Source organism: Acinonyx jubatus, chromosome C1, assembly GCF_027475565.1.
Source record: "Acinonyx jubatus isolate Ajub_Pintada_27869175 chromosome C1, VMU_Ajub_asm_v1.0, whole genome shotgun sequence".
NCBI lineage: Eukaryota > Metazoa > Chordata > Mammalia > Carnivora > Felidae > Acinonyx > Acinonyx jubatus.
The window spans coordinates 124,012,988-124,036,375 of NC_069381.1; the positions used below are offsets into that span (position 1 = coordinate 124,012,988).

Genomic DNA, 23,388 nt, shown 5'->3' on the forward strand with positions numbered 1-23,388 from the left:
ATTACCATGGAAGATTCCTATGTGTCCCTTTCTCCACCCCCTGCGACCACTTTCTGACTACAATCACCTGAGAGTAATTTCGTCTATTTTCTGGATTTTACATACACGAAACCACACTGTATGTGTTGTTCTGTCTGGCTTCTTTCTTGTCAATATAAGAAATGGTTGAGATGTAGCCATGCGCTGCAGGCACCAAGTGTGTTCTGTATTGTCATTGTGTCTTACTCTAGTGATTAGTTTCACAGCCCTCCACATGAAAGGCTTTTTTATAATTCAATCTAAACACCTCCTGTTGACACCAGGTTTTTCTAGTCAGCTTCCCTAAGGAGATGGGGGGTTGACAATGTACGGAACAGGTGAAGAAACAGGAAGGAAGCTGGTGGGGTCTGGTCCCCACACCTAACACAGGAGACCACCTGCTGTTGATAGCTGTACCTACAGGTCAAAATACCAGGGTGAAATGAACTCCAGTGGACAAGCTGCTAGAACAATCTCTCCCAGCAGCCTCTAAAAAGTCCAGCCTAGTCATTGACCAAGGTCTTGGCTGTCAGGCTGTCTCAGGGAAACCTTCTAACCCCTTTGACTTGCTAGGCTCACACAACTCCACCTGCTCTCCCTGCTAGGGACGTGTCCCCCTCCCCCCACCCCAAATCATCTGTTGTAGCCCTAATCCACACTGTGATTGCATTGAGGAGTGAGGCCTTTAGGAGGTAACTGGGTCAAGAGGGTGGCGTCCTCACGAATGGGATTAGTGTCCTCACAAGGATCTCACTCTCTGTCATGTGAGGACAACAGCAAGAAGGGAGCCATCTGAGGGCACCTAGGGGGCCCAGTCGGTTCAGCTTCCAACTTCGGCTCAGGTCATGATCTCATGGTTCATGAGTTCAAGCCACTCTTTGGACTACACACTGACAGTGCAAAGCCTGCTTGAGATTCTCTCTCCCTCTCTCTGCCCCTCCTCTCTCTTCCCTCATCCTCCCCCCCACAAAATAAATAAAATAAACTTTAAAAAACAAAGCCAGGGGTACCTGGGTGGCTCAGTCAGCTAAGTGTCTGATTTTAGCTCAGATCATAATCTCACAGTTTGCGAGTTCAAGCCCCGTGTCAGGCTCTATGCTGACAGCTCAGAGCCTAGAGCCTGCTTCAGATTCTGTGTCTCCCTCTTTCTCTGCCCCTCCCCCATTCGCACTCTGTCTCTCTCTCAAAAATAAATAAAACATTTAAAAAAAAAAAGGCAGCCATCTGTAAGCCAGGAAGAGTGCCTCTCACCAGACACCACATCTGCTGGCAGCTCAATCTCAGACTTGCCTGCATCCAGAGTTGGGAGAAATAAAGGTTTACTGGTCAAATCACCCCATCTATGATATTGTGTCACTGCAGCAAGACACACTACCACACTGCCCATCACTCCCACCAGTAACCCTTGCCCCAAAACAGAGGTAAGCGAACACCTGCCAGCCATAGTCCTCTTGTGACTGATTCACACCATCACATAAAATGGACAACCCGTGTCTCTGGCTGATCAGCAGCCAGAGGCAGTTTCTAACACCATAGCACTGAGTTTCTGCATCCTTCCTGCAACCACCCCCATTTTTCCATACAGCCTCATCTCAAAGCAATTTTATTCATGGTGCTGCTCACAGGAAAACCTTTCGTACAAATGATTTTTTTTTTTTTTTTGCAGTTTCACTTGTCACCTCCTACTTTAAGCTTATTCCTTATCATTGTTGACATCAGCAGTTGCAATTTGAGGTCACAGTGAACTGTGGCCACTAACATCAGACAGGGGCTGTGTCTGAAAATCCAACTCGCCCTTTCCCCTAAGAACAACACTTTCCCTTTTCATAAGATGTGTGACAGCACGTGGGGGGATAGGGAGGCTCGCTTGCTTACGCTTGCAAAAAAAAGGCGTCCTTTGCTTTCCTAATGAGGACAAATTTCAAATCATCCTGACACTACATGTGTTACAGAATTATCCAGGGAAATGCTAGTGCTGGCTGAATAATAAATGTGTATCGATTTATGGCCCCAGGTGAAATTAAAAGTCACTCTCATCCTCAGATCTTTTCATCACACCCCCTTTCCCCAGCCAACGAGAAAAATGGCAGATGTGGAGGAAATTACACCAAGCATGAGCCCTCAATTTCCCCCCGGTTATTAAATTATATTGACAAATTGCCACGGATTCACATTAAATGACTTCACAATTTTTAAATTAGCATCAGACCACTTTGATGTCAGGCGGTCAAGAGTTGGTGTTCACACACTCATGCAAACAAAGGTTGTGCAGCCACTGGACCTGGGCCACTGGTGGGGCTTGGGATCCCAGTCCTTTGGGATTTCTGGCCAGATTGGCCAACCTGACAGTGGAGGACCTGCAGTCGTGTGAAGGGAACAGATGCCCAGCTCCATGGGCACCACAGAGCTGACACTGCCAGGGTCACGAGGTGCTTCAGAGGAGGACAAGATGGCGTCAGCCGAGGCACTGTGACTGCGTCAGGGACAAGGGGGCACTTTCAAGTGCTTGGCTGCCATGCCAAGAGGCAGCCTGGCTTCTGTCACACGAGGCGGCAGTCTGATTGCTGTTTTCTGATGCAAGATAGGAAAGCCAGGCTCACGGGGAGCAAGCATCCTAACCCCTGAACGCTGACTGCCACAGAATTGGAGATGAGCCATTCTGGAGGCAATCACACACTTTCTCCCCCGTAACCATGGGACATTTAAAGGAAGTGATCCCTCTGGGGGTCCCTAAAACCTGAACAAAGCATGAAAACGCGTCGCTAACCCCTCATGACACAGAGCTACTGCTGCGTTTGAACAGCTCTGTTTCACAAAGGAAGCACAATCTTCTGGCTGCCTGCTTTTCTACCTTTGTTGGTATGAATAACATGCCAATACCCCTATATCAAACTAGAGATTTCCTTATGTAACAATCCTAACAATGCAAGCCATACTACTATTAATGCCCATTACAGACAAGGCTTTTTTCCAAAGCCTTAATAGACAATTTAATCTCATTTTAAACATAAACATTTCAAGATTCCTGCTATGTAGAAATTATGACTACAAACAAAAAGGCTAAGTAACCTGCCTAGGGTCGGGTCACACAGTTGGTCAGTAATACAGAAGGTATTCAAACCCCTAGCTGTCTGACCTAAATTCTACTACACATAGATATATAGGACAGTCTTCCTGTAAAGTTGCCTGATGGCCCTGACTTTCAAGGTTGATGAAATAAAAGGAAAAGAACAAACAATTCACAATGCTAAGAACATTGGCAATGCCTTAAAAATCAGAAGAGATTCCACCTGAAGATACTGAAATAGTCACAAACATACAGGTTTTCTAAGAACTACTAAATGGAAGCACAGGGATTTTTCTTTTCTTTCTTTTTTTTTTTTTAAGCATAAACCCCAAGGACAATAGCCACAAAACTATGTCAGTTGGGAAAGTAGACAAAAGAGTTGTACCTGCCAGAAGTGCAAAAAATGGTGGAATCTTAGAGCAGGCGGTAAGGGCAAGAACATATCAGAACTCCTGAAAGCTCAGGAATCAATGCCACTAGATGCTACTGCAACAGCAATGAAAGAGGTAGGACTAAAAGGCGGGGGTGGGGGGGGTGAGATTAACTGACAATGTCCCTAAGAGGCCTGGGCCCCCTCCCCCACTGCTGAGCGTGTTGGTACAGTTCCCCAATAAGCAATAAAGCATATGCACTGCAGAGAGCAAAACAAAGGCTCTTCACACTGGGCACGCCAGGTTCCACTGGAGGCAGGGGTTATTACTGCATTGAAAAGAGATGTTAAGGTAATTTACCTACTACCCCACAAAGTTGAGTAACCCACAGAATAGAGAAAATGACTTTAAGTGCATAGAATAAAATAATAAAATATGTAGACTTAGAAACAAATTATAGTAGCATACATCTAGTAAGATATAAAAAACTGTGCTTTAATAGGTGCTTCTAAATTAATGTATTAAATCGCAAAATATAAAAGCAGATCAATTAAGAACAGTTATTTTGTGATAAGCACAAAAAATATTTTGAGATATCTGCCAAAACTAGTCTTAGACAAACAAGATCTGATTTTCACTGGTGACAAAGTTACAAGGACTCTAATATTACCCGCTGTGGTTTATTGCCTAATTTTATGATGGAAGAAAAGGCTAAATTTCAGATAAAGGGTAAATGCAAAAGAAGACATGATTTCTTCCCAACCGAAGTTCATGGATCCTCTAAATACCATCCATGAACCCAAAAACTAGGTTAAAATCTCCCGCTCTAGTATTAAGATCATATTTGAGAAGTCTCACCCCCATACGATCATAAATACATTTTTCTTAAATATAATCAGATAGCCAGCCTTTGGGAAAGCCAGAACACTGAGGACGAATGGAAGATCTTGCCTTCTAGAGGGACCAAAGGGCTTTAAACAACAAAAACAACAACAAAAGCAGGTTATTAAATAGAATTAAATTTCTAAAAAGCAACACTAGAAATACTAGAAGACAGTGGAGCTTCAGAAACTCATTTCCATCCAGGAAACCTACCAAATAGTGTGAGGCTAGAACAGCAACAGTTTCAGACATTTTAAGCTGCAAAAAATGTTGCCTTCCTTCTATCTGTTCTTAGAAAGCTACTTAAGGATAAGTTCCTCCCCAACAGTGGAGCATGCCATGAAAGACAACAACATGGGATCCAGTAAGCTACAACCCAGGATTACAGTGAATGAGATCCCAAGATAACAACTGTGGAGCTGACCTAGAATGTGCACGTGTGTGTGTGTGTGTGTGTGTGTGTGTGTGTGTAATTTATATTACATGTCATTTGCTAGCATCAGGGAACACACAGTGTAATGCAAGAAAGAAAAAAATAAAAGAAAAAAGTAAAGCCATGTAGGCTCAACTACAAATAATATTTACAATCCTCATAATAATATGGAGTGTTGATCTAATCAAAATGCCAATGCAAATACACTGGGAGGTAATGAGGGATGCTTAAAGAGCCCACCAGAGTAAGAAGTCAAGAAAGCATGCCTGTAACTGACAAAGCAAAAAGTAGCAACATATGCATGCTGCTTAGAGAAGTGGAGGTTGAAAGTTATAAATGGCTACTTCTAGAAAGGGGGTGATTTTTTTTTAATGACTCTTGTAGAATAAATGGTAATTTAAATTATAAACATGCACTACTTGGATAAAAACCAAAACTCAATATAAAGAAAATACTTCAGGGCAGTAATTTGTGAGTATATTAGTCAGAGAAAGAGAACCAGCAGGGTACCCATATTAAGAGAGGTACTGCAAGGAGATGACTTGTATGACTGTGGGGACAGGCAAGGCAAGTCCAAGATCCAGGGGGCCAACTGGCCGGAAGGGCAGGCTGGAACACAGGCACCAGCTGAAGCTGCTCTCCACAGGAAGAGTTGCTTCTTCCTCAGGGAAGCCTCCTCTCTGCTCTTAAAGTCTTTCAACTGACTGCATCAAGCCCACCCAGATTACTGAGGATCATCTCCTTTACTTAAAGTCAACTGATTACAGACATTAATCACTTCCATGAAATTCCTTCCCAGCAATACCTGAGTAGTGTTTGACTGAATAACTGGAGACTACAGCCTAGCAGCTGTACACAATGTTCAACACGGAAACCTGACATCACACTGGGTAACACACTTACACTCCTGCCCTGCTCTGTTAGTCGGTTACCCTAAGAGCTCTCACTGTGATTCAGTCACCAGAGAATCTGAATTGTTTTTCAGATGTATAAATATCAGGCCTTCAGGACACCTAGGTGGCTCAATCGGTTAAGCATCTGATTCTTGATTTTGGCTCAGGTCGTTATCTCGTGGTTTGTGAGTTCGAGTCCCACATCAGCCTCTACACTAACAGCACTAAGCCTGCTTGGGATTCTCTCTCTCTCTGCCCCTCTCCTACCCTCGCTGTCTCTCAAAAAGAAACAAAAGCTTTAATATACATATTATATAATATATAATATATAATACATAATACATAATATATAATACATAATGCATAATACATAATATAATAATATATAATATGTAATATTTAATATGTAATATATAATATGTAATATATAATATATATATCAGGGGTCCATCAGAGGTCCTTATCTGGCAGAGTGTAGGTGAGGTCAGAATCTAAAACTTGCCCAGCGCCTAAAAGATACAATGTGCAGAACACACTTCTGTGCAAAGTGTTTTTGCTGCACCTTCCATAAATGTCTATTTTGTCCCTCTCTTAGTCTGAAAACAAAACGGGGGAAAATGAAACGCCAACAGCAAAAATTAAAAAGGAAAAATAAAAAACATAAAACTTACTTACCCGCCCCCAAAAACCAAGTGTGAACAAAATAGCAGGAACTACTAAAGATGAGAGCTTAATGAAGTAGAAAGCAAATCAGCGTGATCCATGAAATCAAATGCAGGTTTTCTAAAAAGATGAATAAACTTTTGGTAAGCTGGCTTAAAAAACAAAAAGCAACAGCACAAATAAACATTAGCAATAAAATAAGGCACATAAGTACAGATGGATTTAAGGTTTTTAAAAAAATCTTTTGCAAATAATATGAGCAAATTCAATGCAATAAATTTGAAAGCCTAGATAAAATGGGGAATTTTCTAGAAAAATGAATTTTGAAAATTGTTCCAAAACTATAAACTATAAAAATGTTTGAGGCAGCAGGGGGAAAAAAATCAGGAATAGTGGTGATAATAATAATAGAACAAAGTGCTGAATACTTTTTAAAATGCTTTTTACATGAATTAACTGGGCTGATTCTTACAACTCTATGGGATAGGTACTAATATTGTGTTTATTATACATATTTTACAGAGGAGAAAACTGGAGCCAAAGCAGTGAGATAACTTGTCCATGTCTCACAGCTAATGCACAGAGGCAGTCTGGCTCTAGAAATCACTATCTTAACAGAGGATGTACTTTACTGCCTCTCCAAAAGGCAATAGGCTCCACTTGGCAGGTAAATTCTACTAAAACTTAAGGAACAAATAATTTCTACAGTATAACCAGTACTCCAAAGCACAGAAAAAGAACAGAAAAGCTACAGAACTCATTATATGTGGTACACAAGGACAGGGTCTTTAGACTAATGTCACTTATGAGCAAAGATGAAAAAATCCTAAATGAAATAGTAAGCAAAAATGACCAATGAATTAAAAGAATAATACTTTCTGGATGAATAGGGTTTGTTTCAAGAATTCAAGGATGCCTCAATATTAGAATATTGATTAATTAAAAATATTAACCTCTTAATGGAAAATAATTATCTCAGTACATACAGAAATCGCACTCAAAATTCAGCATCTATTTGTGATTTAAAAAAAAAAAAGTACTCTTAACAAACAAGAAATTGAATAGTCACTCCAAAATCAGCAGCAAACTATTTAATAGTGTATTGAAGACCTTGGCTAATAAATAAGAAAAAAAGAGAAATATTAGAATTGGAAAGGAGAGAGGAGCTGTTGTTCAAATAAAACATCCAAAATAATCAACTGATAAAACAAAACAAAACCTAGCAAGGTTATAGGTTAACAAGATCAATATCCAAATATCATTAGTGTTAATTCAGTAATAATATAGAAGTGAAAGAAGTATTAACCCTTAAAAAAGCAACAAAGCTCACAAAATATCAAGGAATAATCTTAATAAAAATGTATAAAGTCCTTATGGAGAACAAACTTTCACTACCGGACATAAAGACTTCATGGAGAAAGACGAAATGGAAGGGAGGATTCCCTTACTGGGTTGTTGATCTTATTATCATCAGCTCTTCTTTATATATTCTGGATAGAAGTCTTTTGTCTGATATACATGTGTGTTATCTGTGCTGTCTGGTCATTTTCTTAATGGCATCTTGGAAGAGCCAAGGTTTTTTATTTTGATAAATTCCAATTTTCAATTTTTTTTTATTTTAATGGTTCATGCTCTTCATGCCATACCTAAGAAACTTTGCCTGTCCCAAGACTGCAAAGATGTCCTCCTTTGTTTTCTTTTGGAAGCTTTGGAGTTTTAGATTTTACATTGAGGATTATGATCCATTTTGAGTTAATTTCTATATAAAGGCTGGTGTCCATTTTTGTCCATATGGCTACCTAGTTGCTCCAGAAACATTTACTGACAAAACTTTCCTTTCCTCCATTGAATTGCCTTAACACCTTTGTCGAAAACCAGTTAACCAGATATGTGTGGATCTATTTTTGGACTCTTTATTCTCCTTGAACTCATTCAAGCCAATAAGAATCTGCTTTCATCCGTGCTTAGTTTCTTCTGTGTAGAAGTCTGTAGGCCCCTAGCTATAGGATGAATGAAGAGGTCAGTCTTGCTGAGGTAATGGAATTATTCTGTTTGAGGTAACAAGCCTGGGACAATAGTGATGTCTGACACCACAAATTTCTGCCTTTCTTTTTGCAGTGCTGAGGAGATATTGGCAGAGGGGATCTCAAAGACCTTGAATGTGTGTGTGTGTGTGTGTGTGTGTGTGTGTGTGTGTGTGTTTTAAGTATGAGATAATACAAATCAGAGTTATGCTTGAGAGCATGTCATACTGAAGATGATCTGTCTATTGCTGATGGCAGATCCAGAAATTATAGAACTAAAGGTCCACCCGCTTCCTTAGAAACTTCTTCTCTGGTCCAACAGCAGTATCAGCCAACATTTATTCAATAGTTATATGCTAAGTACATTACCTACATCTTTTTGTTTTCTTAACAGTCTTACAAAGAGAGTACCATTATTAATTCTATTTTAAAAACAAAGAAACTGGAATGAATGGGTGGCTCAGTCGGTTAAGCATCCAACTTCGGCTCAGGTCATGATCTCACAGTTCATGAGTTCAAGCCCCATATCGGGCTCTCTGCTGTCAGCACAGAGCCTGCTTCAAATCCTCTGTTCTCCTCTCTTTGCCCATCCCCCGTTGATTCTCTCTCAAAAATAAATAAACATTAAAAAATAAAGAAAGAAACTGAGGCAGAGAAAGGATAAACAACCTGCCCAGATAGTTCTAGTTAAAAGGTGGCAGAGTTGGGACCTATGTCCCTGACTTTAGTTCCCACATCCTTAGCCACAAGACTACACTGCCCCAGAGTACTCACTCACAGCTGAAGGAACCGTTAAAAACTCACTCCCATGAATGAGGCACTTGCCTCAGGCAACCTGAGGCTGGCAAGCTGACTGGTGGGCAGCACCTCTGTGAAGCCACTTACCTGGCCCCAAACCTTTATGCTTGCCCCACCTTTCTTCCTCATTTCCTTCTGTTCAACAGGGTTTTTTTTTTGTCTCAAAAAGGACACCATAATGAATGGGCTTGTAAGACTGCCAAGTGCAGGCTGAGGGGAGGCAGGGTTTGAAACTGAGGTGACAAGAAGAATGGGAAGGGAGGGGTGAGTGTTTTCAGATAGAGCACTTTCAAGAACAGCACAGGCTGAAGGGAGGTGGGGGGAAAAAGGGCTAGAGAGAAAATGCTGGGTAAGAAGGCAGGGAGTGACTAAAGAGGCCAGAAAGAGAAGGAATGAGGGTAGAAATGAGATTTCCAAGGAGGTGGGCAAGGAGGGAGCTCAAAGGGTTAAGTGTGGGAAGGGGAGAGGTCCTGAGAGGAAGGGTAGGAAGAAAGGAAACTGACAACAGAGGTGTGGGAAGGAGACTTGTCAACTTGTCTCCACCCTCTGCATAAGGTAGAGACTCTCTGAGAGCATAGTAATTGCGGCTTAAGAGCCTAGAAATAACTCCTACCAAGCCAAGCTATAGTGCAGTGCTGAATGCTAAACACTTCACAGTCAGTACAGATTACTGCACAAGGAGGAGCCCACAGCATTATGCAACCTGAGCTGGGAATAGTATCAAATCCTACAAATCAAAAGCCTATGAATTCAAGAATCAGTCACTTCCACAGGTAGGAAAATCCTTGGGCACATTCTTGGCTGTAACCTTGCAAGTACAATCCTGAAATGTCCTTTACGAGAGGTTTATCTCTGGTTTTGCTCCTAAGAGTAGAATCCCACCTGCGGCTCCTGCGGGAACACCACGGACCTTCTGCAGAGCCAGCCCAACCTTCAAGTGTGGGAGATACTTGTTGAACAGATACACCAATGCAAGAAGATGGCCACTATGCCAGGGGCTGCCTTCACATTCAGCAAGGACTGGAGATGAAACAAAGCAAGAAAATGAGCAGCTTAAAGGGGTTCACTTTCATTGCTAGAAGTTCCTTTGTTCTGGTGGGTAAGCTGGCATCTGAGACAAGAACTTAGTAGACAGATAGTCAAGGGAGACTTGAAGGACAACCTTGCTACTAAAGGAAGAATCAAAATTATGCTAAGCAAACATTTCTGACTTATAACACAAAGTTATTTTTCCCTTCTTCCTTTGCCTCCTCCTTCTTTGCATTTTTCTCTCTCAATTCCTTCCTCCTACCCAGAGACACTGGTGCACAAAGGAAACAGAGAAGAGACAGAGGGGGGTGGGGGAGAAACATGAACACAGGCTCCTGCTGCCACTGCTATGCCTATAACAGCCTCCTCCTCCTAGACTTCACCCTACCCCCTTCTCTGCAAAAGCCCACCTTGCCAATTCCCACTCTTCCTCAGATGTTATATGGAGGGTCTGCTCCTCCAAGAAAGCCCCAACACACCTCCTCCACCTCTAGGCTTAATATGGAAGCATTCACTGTATTCTCACATGATTGTTTCTATCGCAACCCTTATCACCATAAACTGAATGTATCAGTAGATGGGGCTTTCTCCAACTGTGAATTCCCTGGGAGCAAAATCCAGCTCCTATAAGAAGTCAAGGGCTTTGCAGAGCAATGAAAAAACTCTAGCCACTAGTGCTACTTGACTTTGAATCTTCAGTGCCTAGACAGAAGGTCTGGGGACTAGCAGACATTCAAATGGTATGATTATTATTATCAACACATAGCCATATATTATTTATCACCAATCTGTAGCTATTTTAATTACAATTGTAATCACTATTACTGCCACATGACCACTTAAGGAGATTGGACCCAGACAACAGCTAGGAGCTCAGGGTGAAGAAGTCTTGGTCCACTACAGGCAGAAGAAGCAATGAGCCAGTCCAACTAAACAGGACACTGAGAAGCTCATAAGCAAGGATGGGACTGCTATGGCCTTAGAATCAGAACCAAGATACACTCTTTCTTTTGTGAAGCACAACAGCTTAGAGAGCATTTTCACATTCATTGTAACATTTCTTTCTGGTGGAGTAGGTGACCTGACGCCCATCTACACAGATGAGAGTCTTGCTCATAGAAGAGACATGATTTACTAACAGTCACAAATCTGATCAGTTGGGAGGTAGGCTTGGAGGCCAGGTCTTCCCACAATGTGTTGAGTGTTCTCCCAAAGACTGGCCCAAGATTAGCTATGGCCCCCTAATCTCAGAGAAAACACCACCAGCTCCATCCAGCCAGGGGACTGAGGGACCAAGTCTGTGGTTATCTCAGGTCACAACTCAGGGTGACTTTGATCAGTGATTCGGAAACACCAAAAATCAGAATGTTGGGAGCAGCAGCCTCAACAGTAGCACTGTCTTCTAATGACTGTTATTTTAAATAAATGGCTCATTTGATCTTATCCTAAACCTCTGACATGAGTATTATCTCCAGTTTACAAATGAGAAAGGGTCAGGGAGGCTAAGCAACTGGTCTCATGGGTAAGGACAGGCCAAGAGGGGCCCACACCTCCAACAGGTCAGCCTCCCACACCCACATACCTTCTGCCATGCTAAGCAGCTCCCCTAAAGCGCTTCCTTCCATGTGGTTCCATGCATCCCATGGCTCCCTCATTCCATACTTGTCCCACAGCATCCTGCATCACTTCTTGGCTAACCTGCCTATGGGGTTTTCAAGAGGCAAATAATCTGGACAGAGAATGGTAAAGAGTGGAGGTAGCAGGAGTAGCCAGAAAGGCTAGAGATGGGACTTGCTGGGGGCCTGGACCTCCCCTTCCAAGACAGCCCTAGCAGAAGCCCCTCTCAGTATAAGAGCTCAGGAGGGCCAGACCTGAAAAGCCAAAGAACAGGACCATAGTAGCCCCAGAGTACCAGCAGCCAAGACAGCTATGAACTAGGAGACAAAGATTCAAGCCTAGGCTCTGCCGCTGACCACCTCAAGGAGATCACTTCAGCTTCAGAGCCCCCACATCTACCAAAAAGGAGAAACACACCACCTGTCCCTTCTCAACATAAGCAGGGCATGCTGGGGGTAAAAACGGTAAGAAGGTGATGTTCTTTTCAAAGCAACCCGAATACACAAGGCAACTACTACACTTGAGGCACTGCCCATTCTCCCGATTTCTAGAAGCACAGTTCAGATAGAGTGTCTGAGAAGGTTATTTTGGAATCTGTTTCATTAAGGATCCTATGTGGTCATGTGCAGGTTGTGCAGGACAGACTGCACCATTTAGTCATGAAGCCCTTGCAGTCGAAGGCACAGATTCCTGTGCTGGGGCCCCTGGAGAGCCCACTGGTCTGGCTTCTCTAGCACGACGCTGAGGGCCCAGCGACACAGCCACAGTTCAGTCACTATACTTCATAGTTGGGAAATTCTTAATTGCATAGCTTTCTTAGTCAAAGCTTACACATTCTTGCAATTATTCTCACTCTGAGAATTGTGCAGCTACATTAAAAAGAAAGTCATTGATGTGCCTGGGTGGCTCAGTTGGTTGACTGTCCGACTCTCGATTTTGGATCAGGTCATAGTCCCATGGTGGTTGGACTGAGTCATGGGTCAGGCTCTGCACTGAGCATGGAGCCTGCTTAAGATGAGAAAGAGAGAGGTGGGGGAAAGGGGAGGGAGGGAGAGAGGGGGAGAGAGAGCAAGAGGGAGGGGGAGAGAGAGAGAGAGAGAAAGAGAGAGAGAAAGAAAGAAAGAGAGAGAGAGAGAGAGAGAGAGAGAGAGAGAGAGAGACAGGGGCAGAAGGTTTACTTGAACAAATTATAGCTGAGAACTTCCCTAATCTGGGGGAGGAAGCAGACATCCAAATCCAGGAGGCACACAGAACTCCCTTCAGACTCAACAAAAATAGGTCTTCACCACGGCATGTCATAGTGAAACTGGCAAAATACAGAGATAAAGAGAGAATTCTGAAGCAGCTAGAGACAAATGGGCCTTAACCTACAAGAGTATTACCTTACTACATAAGGGTAGTAGCAGACCTGTCCACTCAAACCTGGCAGGCCAGTAGGAAGTGGCAGGACACATTCAATGCACTGAATAGGAAAAATATGCAGCCAAGAATCCTTTATCCACAAGGCTGCCATTCAGAATAGAAGGAGAGATAAAGGCTTTCCCAGACAAACAAAAACTGAAGGAGGCTGGTTCTAAACCAGCCCTGCAGGAGATCCTAAAGGGGACTCTGTGAGTGGAATGCTGCAAAGATTACAAAGGACCAGAGATATCACCACAAGTGTGAAACCTACAGATAACACAGTGACACTAAATCCATATCTTTCAATAATAACTCCGAAAGGAAATGGACTAAATGCCCCTATAAAAAGACATAGGGTATCAGAATGGATAAAAAATTAAGATCCATTATATGCTGTCTACAAGAGACTCATTTTTTTCGGTGTTCTTTTTACATTTTACATTTTCATTTTACATTTACAGTTTTTTTTAATATAATTTATTGTCAAATTGGCTAACAGTGTGTACAGTGTGCTCTTGGTTTTGGGGGTAGATTCCCATGATTTGTCGTTTACATACAACAGCCAGTGCTCATCCCAGCAAGTACCCTCCTCAATGCCCATCACCCATTTTCCCCCTCTCCCCTGTCCCCCCCCCATTAACCCTCAGTTTGTTCTCAGTGTTTAAGAGTCTCTTATGGGTTTGCCTCCTTCTGTGTTTGAAACTATGTTTCCTCCTTCCCTTCTCCCAAGGTCTTCTGTTAAGTTTCTCAAGTTACACACATGAGTGAAAACATATAATATCTGTCTTTCACTGACTGACTTATTTCACTTAGCATAATACCCTCCAGCTCCATCCACATTGTTGCAAATGGCAGGATTTCATTCTTTCTCATTTCCAAGTAGTATTCCATTCTATATACAAACCACATCTTCTTTATCCATTCATCATTTGATGGATATTTGGGCTCTTTCCTTGATTTAGATATTGTTGAAAGCACTTTAGACCTGAGGACACCCTCAGATTTAAAGTGAGGGGATGGAGAACTATCTATCATGCTACTGGAACTCAAAAGAAAGCTGGAGTAGCCATACTTACATCAGATAAACTAAATTTTAAACTAAAGACTGTAACAAGAGACGAAGAAGGTCATGATGATATAATTGGGGATCTAACCATCAAGAAGAGCTAACAATTGTAAATGTTTATGCATCCAATTTGGAACACCCAAATATATAAATCAAGTAATCACAAATATAAGCAATCTTATTGATAAGAATATGGTAACTGCAGGGGACTTTAATGCCCCACTTACAACAACGGACAGATCATCTAGCCAGAAAAATCAACAAGGAAACAATGGCCTTGATGATACACTAAACCAGATGGACTTGACAGATATATTCGGAACTTTTCATCCAAAAGCAGCAGAATACACATTCTTCTTGAGCGCACATGGAATATTCTAGACAGATCATATACTGGATCACAAACATCCCTCAATAAATATAAAAGAATTGAGATAATATCGTGTATATTTTCAGATCACAATCCTATGAAACTTGAAATCAACCACAAGGAAAAATTTGGAAAGCCTCCAAATGCATGGAGGTGAGAGAACATCCTACTAAAGAATGAATATGTCAACCAGGTAATTAATGAAGCAATTAAAAAAATATATGGAAGCAAATGAAAATGAAAACAGAACAGTCCAAACTCGGTGGGATGCAACAAAGGCAGTCTAAAGAGTAAAATACATTGCAATCCAGGCCTATCTTAAGAAACAAGAAAAATACCAAATACAAAACCTAACCACATACATAAAGGAACTAGAAGAAGAACAGCAAAGAAACCCCAAAGCCAGCAGAAGAAGAGAAATAATAAAGATTAGAGCAGAAATAAACAATATAGAATCCAAAAAACAAAAACAAACACCGGTGTAACTGATCAATGGATCTAACAGCTGGTTTTTTGAAAGAATAAACAAAATTGATACACCCCTAGCCAGACTTCTCAAAAAGAAAATAGACAGAACCCAAATAGCTAAATCATGAAATGAAAGAGGAGAGCTCACAACCTACACCACAGAAATACAAACAATTATTAGAGAATACTATGAAAAATTATATGCCAACAAGCTGGACAACCTGGAAGAAATGGACAAATTCCTAGACATCCACACACTACCAAAACTCAAATGGGAAGAAATAGAAAATCTGAAAAGACCCATAACTAGTGAAGAAATTGAATCAGTTACCAAAAATCTCCAAATAAATAAGAGTCCTGGGCCAGATGGCTTCCCAGGGTAATTCTACCAGACATTTAAAGGAGAGTTAATACCTATCCTTCTCAAGCTGTTCCAAAAAACAGAAATGGAAGGAAAGCTTCTGGACTCAATCTATAAAGCCAGCATTACCTTGATTCCCAAACCAGACAGAGACCCCACAAAAAAGGAGAATTATAGGCCAATATCCCTGATGAACACAGATGCAAAACTTCTCAACAAGATACTAGCAAATCAAATTCAACAGCATATTAAAAGAATTATTCACCATGATCAAGTGGGATTCATTTGTGGGCTGCAGGGCTGATTCAATATTCGCAAATCAATCAATGTGATACATCACATTAATAGAAGAAAGGATAAGAACCATATGATCCTGTCAATAGATGCAGAAAAAGTCTTTGACAAAATACAGCATCCTTTCTAAATAAAAACTCTCAGGAAAGTCAGGATAGAAGGAACATATGGTAAAAATCATATAAAAATCATATATGAAAGGCCTACAGCTAATATCCTCAATAGGCAAAAACTGAGAGCTTTCCCCTGGGATCAGGAACATGACAGGGGTGTCCACTCTCACCACTGTTGTTTAACACAGCGTTGGAAGTCCTAGCATCAGCATTCAGACAACAAAATGAAATAAAAGGCATCCAAACTAGCAAAGAAGAAATCAAACTTTCACTTTTTGCAGATGACATACTCTATATGGCCTCTACTGAACAACTGCTAGAACTGATATATGATCACCAAAGTCGCAGGGTACAAAATCAATGTACAGAAATTTGTTGCATTTCTACACACCTATAATGAACAGAAAGAGAAATCAAGAAAGCGACCTCACTTATAACTGCACCACGAACCATAAAATACCTAGGAATTAACCTAACCAAAGATGTAAAAGATCTATATGCTGAAAACTACAGAAAACTTACAAAAGAAATTGAAGAAGGCACAAAGAAATGGAAAAAACATTCCATGTTCATGGATTGGAAGAATAAATATTGTTAATACTACCCAAAGCAATCTACACATTCAATGCAATCCCAATAAAAATTGCACCAGCATTCTTCTCAGAGCTGGAACAAACAATCCTAAAATTTGTATGGAAATACAAAAGACCCCAAACAGCCAAAGTAATGTTGAAAAAGAAAACGAAAGCAGGAGGCATCACAATCCCAGAATTTAGCCTCTACTACAAAGATGTAATCATCAAGACAGTATGGTATTGGTATAAAAACAGACACATATACCAGTGGAATAGAATAGAGAACTTAGTGTTGGACCACAAATGTATGGCCAACTAATCTTTGACAAAGCAAAAAAAGAATATCCAATGGAATAAAGACAGTCTCTTTAGCAAATTGTGCTGGGAGAACTGGGCAGCAACATGCAGAAGAATGAAACTGGACCACTCTCTTACACCATACACAAAAATAAACTCAAAATGGATGAAAGACTTAAATGTGAGACAGGAAACCACCAAAAACCTAGAGTAGAAAGCAGGCAACAACCTCTTTGACCTAAGCCGCAGCAACTTCTTACCTGACATGTCTCTGAAGGCAAGGGAAATAAAAGCAAAAATGAACTACTGGGACCTCATCAAGATAAAAACCTTCTACACTGCAAAGGAAACAATCAACAAAACTAAAAGGCAACCAGCAGAATGAGAGAAGATATTTGCAAATGGCATATCGGATAAAGGGTTAGTATCCAAAATCTATAAAGAACTTACAATCTCAACACCTGAAAAACAATCCAATGAAGAAATGGTCAGAAGACATGATTGTACACTTTTCCAAAGAAGACATCCTGATGGCCAACAGACACATGAAAAGATGCTCAATAGCACTCATCATCATGGAAATACAATTCAAAACCACACTGAGATACCACCTCACACTGGTCAGAGTGGCTAAAATTAACAATTCAGGAAACAACAGATGTTGGCAAGGATGTGGAGAAACGGGAACCTTCGTGCATGGTTGGTGGGAAAGCAAACTGGTGCAGCTGCTCTGGAAAACAGTGTGGAGGTTCCTCAAAGAGTTAAAAATAGAATTACCCTACAACCTGGCAATAGCACTACTAGAAATTTATCCAAAGGATACAGGAGTGCTGATTCGTAGGGGCACATGTACCCTAATGTTTATAGCAGTACTATCAACAATAGCCAAGTTATGGAAAGAACCCAATGTCCATCAACTAAAGAACTAAAGTCCAGCAACTAAAGAAGATGAGGTTTATATATAGAATGGAATAATACTTGGCAATGAGAAAGAATGAAATCTTGCCATTTGTAACAATGTGTATGGAGCAGGAGGGTACTATGCTAAGTGAAATAAGTCAGTCAGAGCAAGACAGGTATCATATGTTGTCACTCAGGGTCGAATTTGAGAAACTTAACAGAAGACCAAGGGGGAAGGAAAGGAGGGGAAAAATAGTTTCAAACAGAGAGGGAGGCAAACCAAAAGAGACAAATACAGAGAACAAATTGAGGGAAGTGGAGGAGAGGGGGAAATGGGTGATGGGCAATGAGGAGGGCACTTGTTTGGATGAGTACTGGGTGTTGTATGGAAGTGATGAATCATGGGAACCTACTCTTGAAGCCAAGAGTACACCGTATACACTGTATGTTAGTTGACAATAAATTATATTTAAAAAAAAAAAAAAGATTCTCTCTTTCTGTCCCCCTCTGCCCCTCTTCTGTGCACATATACATGTATGCACACACACATGTATGCACACACATGTGTATATGTATCTCTCTCAAAAAATAAATAAACATTAGGAAAAAAAAGAAAGAAAGTAAAATAGCCACCAGGGATCAGGCCTGGGGTAGGGAAAATGCTGCTTCTGACAAACCCACAGTCAAAACAACCTGATAGAAATCACACCTAAAAAGGTAGTTCTGCTTCCATTGATTGGCTATTATAAATAATGCTACAATAAACAGAGGGGTACATATATCCATTCGGATTAGTGTTTTTGTATTCTTCGGGTAAAAACCCAGCAGTGTTATTACTGCATAGTAGGGTATTTTTTTTTAATATTTTGAGGAACCTCCACACTCTTTTCATCAGGGGCTGCACCAGTTTGCATTTCCACCCACAGCGCAGAAGATTTCCTCCAAGTGTCCATCAATAGATGAATGGATACAGGGGTGCCTGGGTGGCTCAGTCAGTTAAGCGTCCGACTTCAGCTCAGGTCATGATCTCGCGGTTCACGAGTTCGAGCCCCATGTTGGGCTCTGTACTGACAGCTCAGAGCCTGGAGCCTTCTTTTAATTCTGTGTCTCCCTCTCTCTCTTCCCCTCACCTGCTTGTGCTCGCTCGTGCGTGCTCTCTCTCAAAAAAATAAATAAAAGCATTAAAAAAATTTTAATAGATGAATGGATAGAGAAGATGTGGTATATATATACAATGGAATATTATTTATCCATAGAAAAGAATGAAGTCTTGTCATTTGCAACAACATGGATGGAGCTAGAGAGCATAATGCTAAGTGAAATAAGCCAGTACGAGAAAGACAAATACCATATGATTTCACTCATATGTGGAATTTAAGAAACAAAACAAATGGAAAAAGGGAAAAAAAGAGACAAAAGAAGAGACAAACCCAAAAACAGACTCTTAACTATAGAGAACATATTCATGGTTACCAGAAGGGAGGTGGGTGGGGGAATGGATGAAATGAGAAAGGGATTAAAGAGTACACTTATGATGAGCACTGAGAAATGTATAGGATTATTAAATTACTACATTGTACACCTGAAACTAACACGGTATATTAACTACACTGGAATTAAATTTTTTTAATGTGTATTCATTTTTGAGAGACAGAGCATGAGCAGGGCATGGGCAGAGAGAGGGAGACACAGAGTGTCAGCACAGAGTCCCATGTGGGGCTCAAACCTACAAACTGTGAGATCATGACCTGAGTCAAAGTCAGACACTCAACTGACTGAACCACCCAGGTGCCCCTAATTTTTTTTTTAAAAGGCTGTTCTGGGGTGCCTGGGTGGCTCAGTCAATCATCTGACTTAAGCTCAGGTCATGATCTCATGGTCTGTGAGTTCAAGCCCTGCACCAGGTGAGCTCGAGCCCTGCTTCGGGTGAACTGGAACCCTGCTTCGGGTGAGTGCCACTTCTCTCTCTCCCACCCCTCTCTCTGCCCCTCATTCACTTGTGCCCTCTCCCTCCTTCCCCCCCACCACCCTAAGGGAAAAAAAGGCAGATATGCAGTTGAGGGCAAGGATGAGGCTGTAACTTGGACCTAAATTCATGACATCATGGCCCTGAAGACCAGTTTCCTGGTTTCAACCGCCACAGGCATACTTTATTTGGCCTTCATGAAATTGTCCACCCACTCCCAACCAGGGTTTTCAAAAACATTTAATGAGTTGTCCATTTATTTCACATTAAACACAGGCTTCCACTGTCTGGAAGACTTGGAAGGCTTGACATCCCCGGGGCCACACACCTACACAGCAAGTCTGCACAGCACCGCTAGAGGGCAGGCCTTTCCTCCAGGCACACTTTTGTCCCCATGGACCACTGGTTACACTAGAGCTTCTCCTGCGTTCAGGACTGGCTTCTGTGAGCATTTGATTACACCTCCTAATTCAGATGTGGACAAATACTCATGCTGAATTACTGCAGGCCAGGGGTCAGGGGTCTGGCTATGGCCTGCTGGCTTCCCCAAACTTCCAGATCAGTAAGTGGGAACCCAAAGACTTGGGACTGAAACACGGTCAGCTACCACCTGGCCCCCCCCACCATGTGCCACTCAGCTGATGACAAGAAGGCCTTCTTGCTGCCTCTGTTATCTTTCCATAATGCTGAACTCGTAAAACAAAACAATAAAACCACCTTATTCTTTTCTTAGAGTTCTGATGAGATGCCCATAAATGGGTCTGATTCTTAAATCCCACACCAGAACTGATAAATGATGCAGTGGGTGTGACTTCTCCAAGGACAGGTCCAGTCTTGTGCAAAATCATGGACCTTTTCGCCCTCTCTGAAGCCCACATGGGACAGGGCATCAGACATTTATATCTTGGTGTGCAGTTTCAGTTGGTGACCTTCTTCCCTTAGGAGTATTTTCACTACATGAAATGAGACTGTTCCCAGGTAAAGAGAGTTCCACTAGCAAGAGAAAGACAAGGAGGGTCCTTGCAAAGGCCCAGCTATGGTGAGTTACCGAAGGATGGCTCTGATCTCAATTTCAGTTGTGGGAGGTGGGTAGCAAGTTCAGGCAGCCAGTGTCATTTCTCTCCTAAATGCAGTGAGATGCCCCATTCATTTTAATCTTCCCCATAAACACAAGCAATACCTCACTCCAGAAAGAATTAACATATATTTTTCTAAAAGTGAAATGAAAGTTCTAAGAATTTAGGCCTTGTCTAAGATGGTGCATGTAGCCAAACTCAAATCAAACTCCATCTTAAGAGAAAAGCCCATATTTTTGCATTTAAATCACTATGTGACTTTTAAAGAGAGAATCACTGTAATGGCAGCATATTCGTCTCTTGGTAAGTAAGCCAGCTGCTCTCTATGAAGATAACCCGATAGGAGACTATAAAAGATTTTTTTTTCAGCATTACTAAGAGAGGGGGGCGAGAATCAGACTGCAGGTAATGACTCTCACCCAAAGAACAAAGCAGTCAAAGAGACTTTAATATGAAATTGCATCCTCCAGTTTCTGCATCCAAATGTCAGTTGCGCCAGAAAAATCCAATGTGAATGGATTTGTGTGAGATGCAAAAGAGAAAAATAATTCTTATTACAATAACCACTGAATAGACAAAGGGCACAGATTAGATCACTCTGCTATACAAGCATCATCCCATTTCTTCTTACATAAAAGACGTATTGCTCTAAAAATAGTCAAAAAATCTAAGGAGAGAGACACAGAACCCAGAACCACCTCAACTATGTGAAGTTTTTTCGTCTTGCCCAGGGCTTCTCTCTGCCAAATCATTCACATTCTTCAATGAATTCTTCTACACTCCTAAAACATTGTTTATTCTCTCTCCACCTGCCCAACTTTCCCCAGTAAATCCTTTGTAAGAGGTAACATAGGAGGCTGGTACCTCCAGGAAAAATTGTTAAGGAAGAAGGACCTTACCACTTCTGGGAGCAGCCTAGTTGAGAGGTCATGGATGGCTTTGACCACTATGCATATGGATGACAGAAGGAAGATCACCCCCAAGATGACACAGGCTCTGTAAAGAAACAAAACATCGAGAATCTTAACTGTGAGAAGTCCACTCTGCTGATTCATGCAATAACACAACACAAAAGGCACTGGTACCCAACCATAATTTGCCACACTCCCACCATGACTGTCCATAGTCTCAGAATTGATACTGAATCATCTCTAGGAGAATATAATTTAGAGTGTTATCAGCCCTGCAGGGCTGTGGGCTGCCCTGTGATGTCTTGAATAACTTGCGTTGGTGGGCAGGGCCGCAGTCAGACCTGATGTCTGCCCCCAGCCCACCGCTGGGGCCACAGTCAGACTGGTGTGTGCCTTTTCTTCCCCTCTCCTAGGGGCGGGATTCACTGTGGGGTGGGGTGGCCCGTCTGGGCTACTTGCACACTGGCTTGTGGTGCTGGGGATCTGGCGTATTAGCTAGGGTGGATTGGCAAGGTGCACCGGGTTGGGAGGGGCAGGCTCAGCTCGCTTTTCCTTCGGAGATCTGCTTTGGGAGGGGCCCTGCAGCACCGGGAGGGAGTCAGACCCGCCAGAGGGATGGCTCCGCAGAAGCACAGCGTTGGGTGTTTGCAAGGTGCAAGCAAGTTCCCTGACAGGAACTGGTTCCCTTTGGGATTTTGGCTGGGGGATGGGAGAGGGAGATGGCGCTGGCGAGCACCTTTGTCCCCAGCCAAGCTGCGCTCTGTTGTCCAGGGCTCAACAACTCTCCCTCTCGGTGTCCTCCAGCCCTCCCGTTCTCTGAGCAGAGCTGTTAACTTATAACCTTCCAGATGTTAAGTCCCACTTGCTGTAAGAACACACTCCATCCGGCCCCTCCACTTTTGCAAGCCAGATTCGGGGGCTCTGCTTTGCCGGCGGGCTGCCCCTCCGCCCAGGCTCCCTCCCGCCAGTCCGTGCAGCGCGCACCGCCTCTCCGCCCTTCCTACCCTCTTCTGTGGGCCTCTCGTCTAAGCTTGGCTCTGGAGAATCCGTTCTGCTAGTCTTCTGGTGGTTTTCTGGGTTATTTAGGCAGGTGTGGGTGGAATCTAAGTGATCCGCAGGACGCGGTGAGCCCAGCATCCTCCTAAGCCGCCATCTTCCGATGTCATATTCTGTTTTTCCAAGAACCATATTTTTATAGCTCAGTGTCTACAGGAGCACATAGCAGGTGCCCCATATGCATCTGTAGAATGGATGTAGTCACTAACCAATTAAGTAATCAGGAACTGATTTCTAAGTGTTCCCACACGGAGTTTAAGGGACATCAACTACTTACTTACTCACACATACGTGAAGGGGAAAGACACTTTTAATACCTTAGCCAAAATGCCTATGGAATAGCTCACATTGTAAACCCACTCTGAAATGTAATGGAAATCAAAAGAAATTGATGGTTTGGTTTATTAATGTTGAATTTTACCAAAGTATAATCATATTTTCTACACAAACATACCTGTGAATACACTTAAAAATGTTTTAAAGCCCTATTTTCATCCTGTTTTAAATGTGTTGCAAATTCAAAAACCACAGTCACCCTTCCTTAAACAGTGCTAGGAGCTTGCGTGTCAAAGTTGCTCTCACAGCCTAAACCAGCTATTATTAGCAGAGAGTGTGATGCTATTTTTTAACATTTTATTAATAATATATTGTGTTTACATAGCAGCTTTGTCCTCAGGCACTCAGAGTTCTGCACATCAGCTCATAAATTCCCTGGAGGCCACTCACCAGATCTGAGTTT

The 23,388-nt window shown here is 42.0% G+C and overlaps 1 protein-coding gene across 5 annotated transcripts in view; it reads right to left on the reverse strand.

The window, feature by feature from the left end:
- Positions 1-23,388, reverse strand: part of TMEM163 (transmembrane protein 163) — a 236,469-nt gene that overhangs the window by 26,073 nt on the left and 187,008 nt on the right. For 3 of the 5 annotated variants that reach the window (XR_008295295.1, XM_027055913.2, XM_053214968.1), the window contains one exon: positions 21,582-21,678. Coding sequence is in view for 2 of the 5 variants with exons in the window: in XM_027055913.2 (XP_026911714.1) it covers positions 21,582-21,678 (97 nt within the window). In the remaining 3 variants the exon portion in view is untranslated. Of the gene's footprint in view, positions 1-6,403; positions 6,448-21,581; positions 21,679-23,388 lie in introns of those variants that run through there. The other 2 variants (XR_008295296.1, XR_008295297.1) reach the window with 2 other exon arrangements.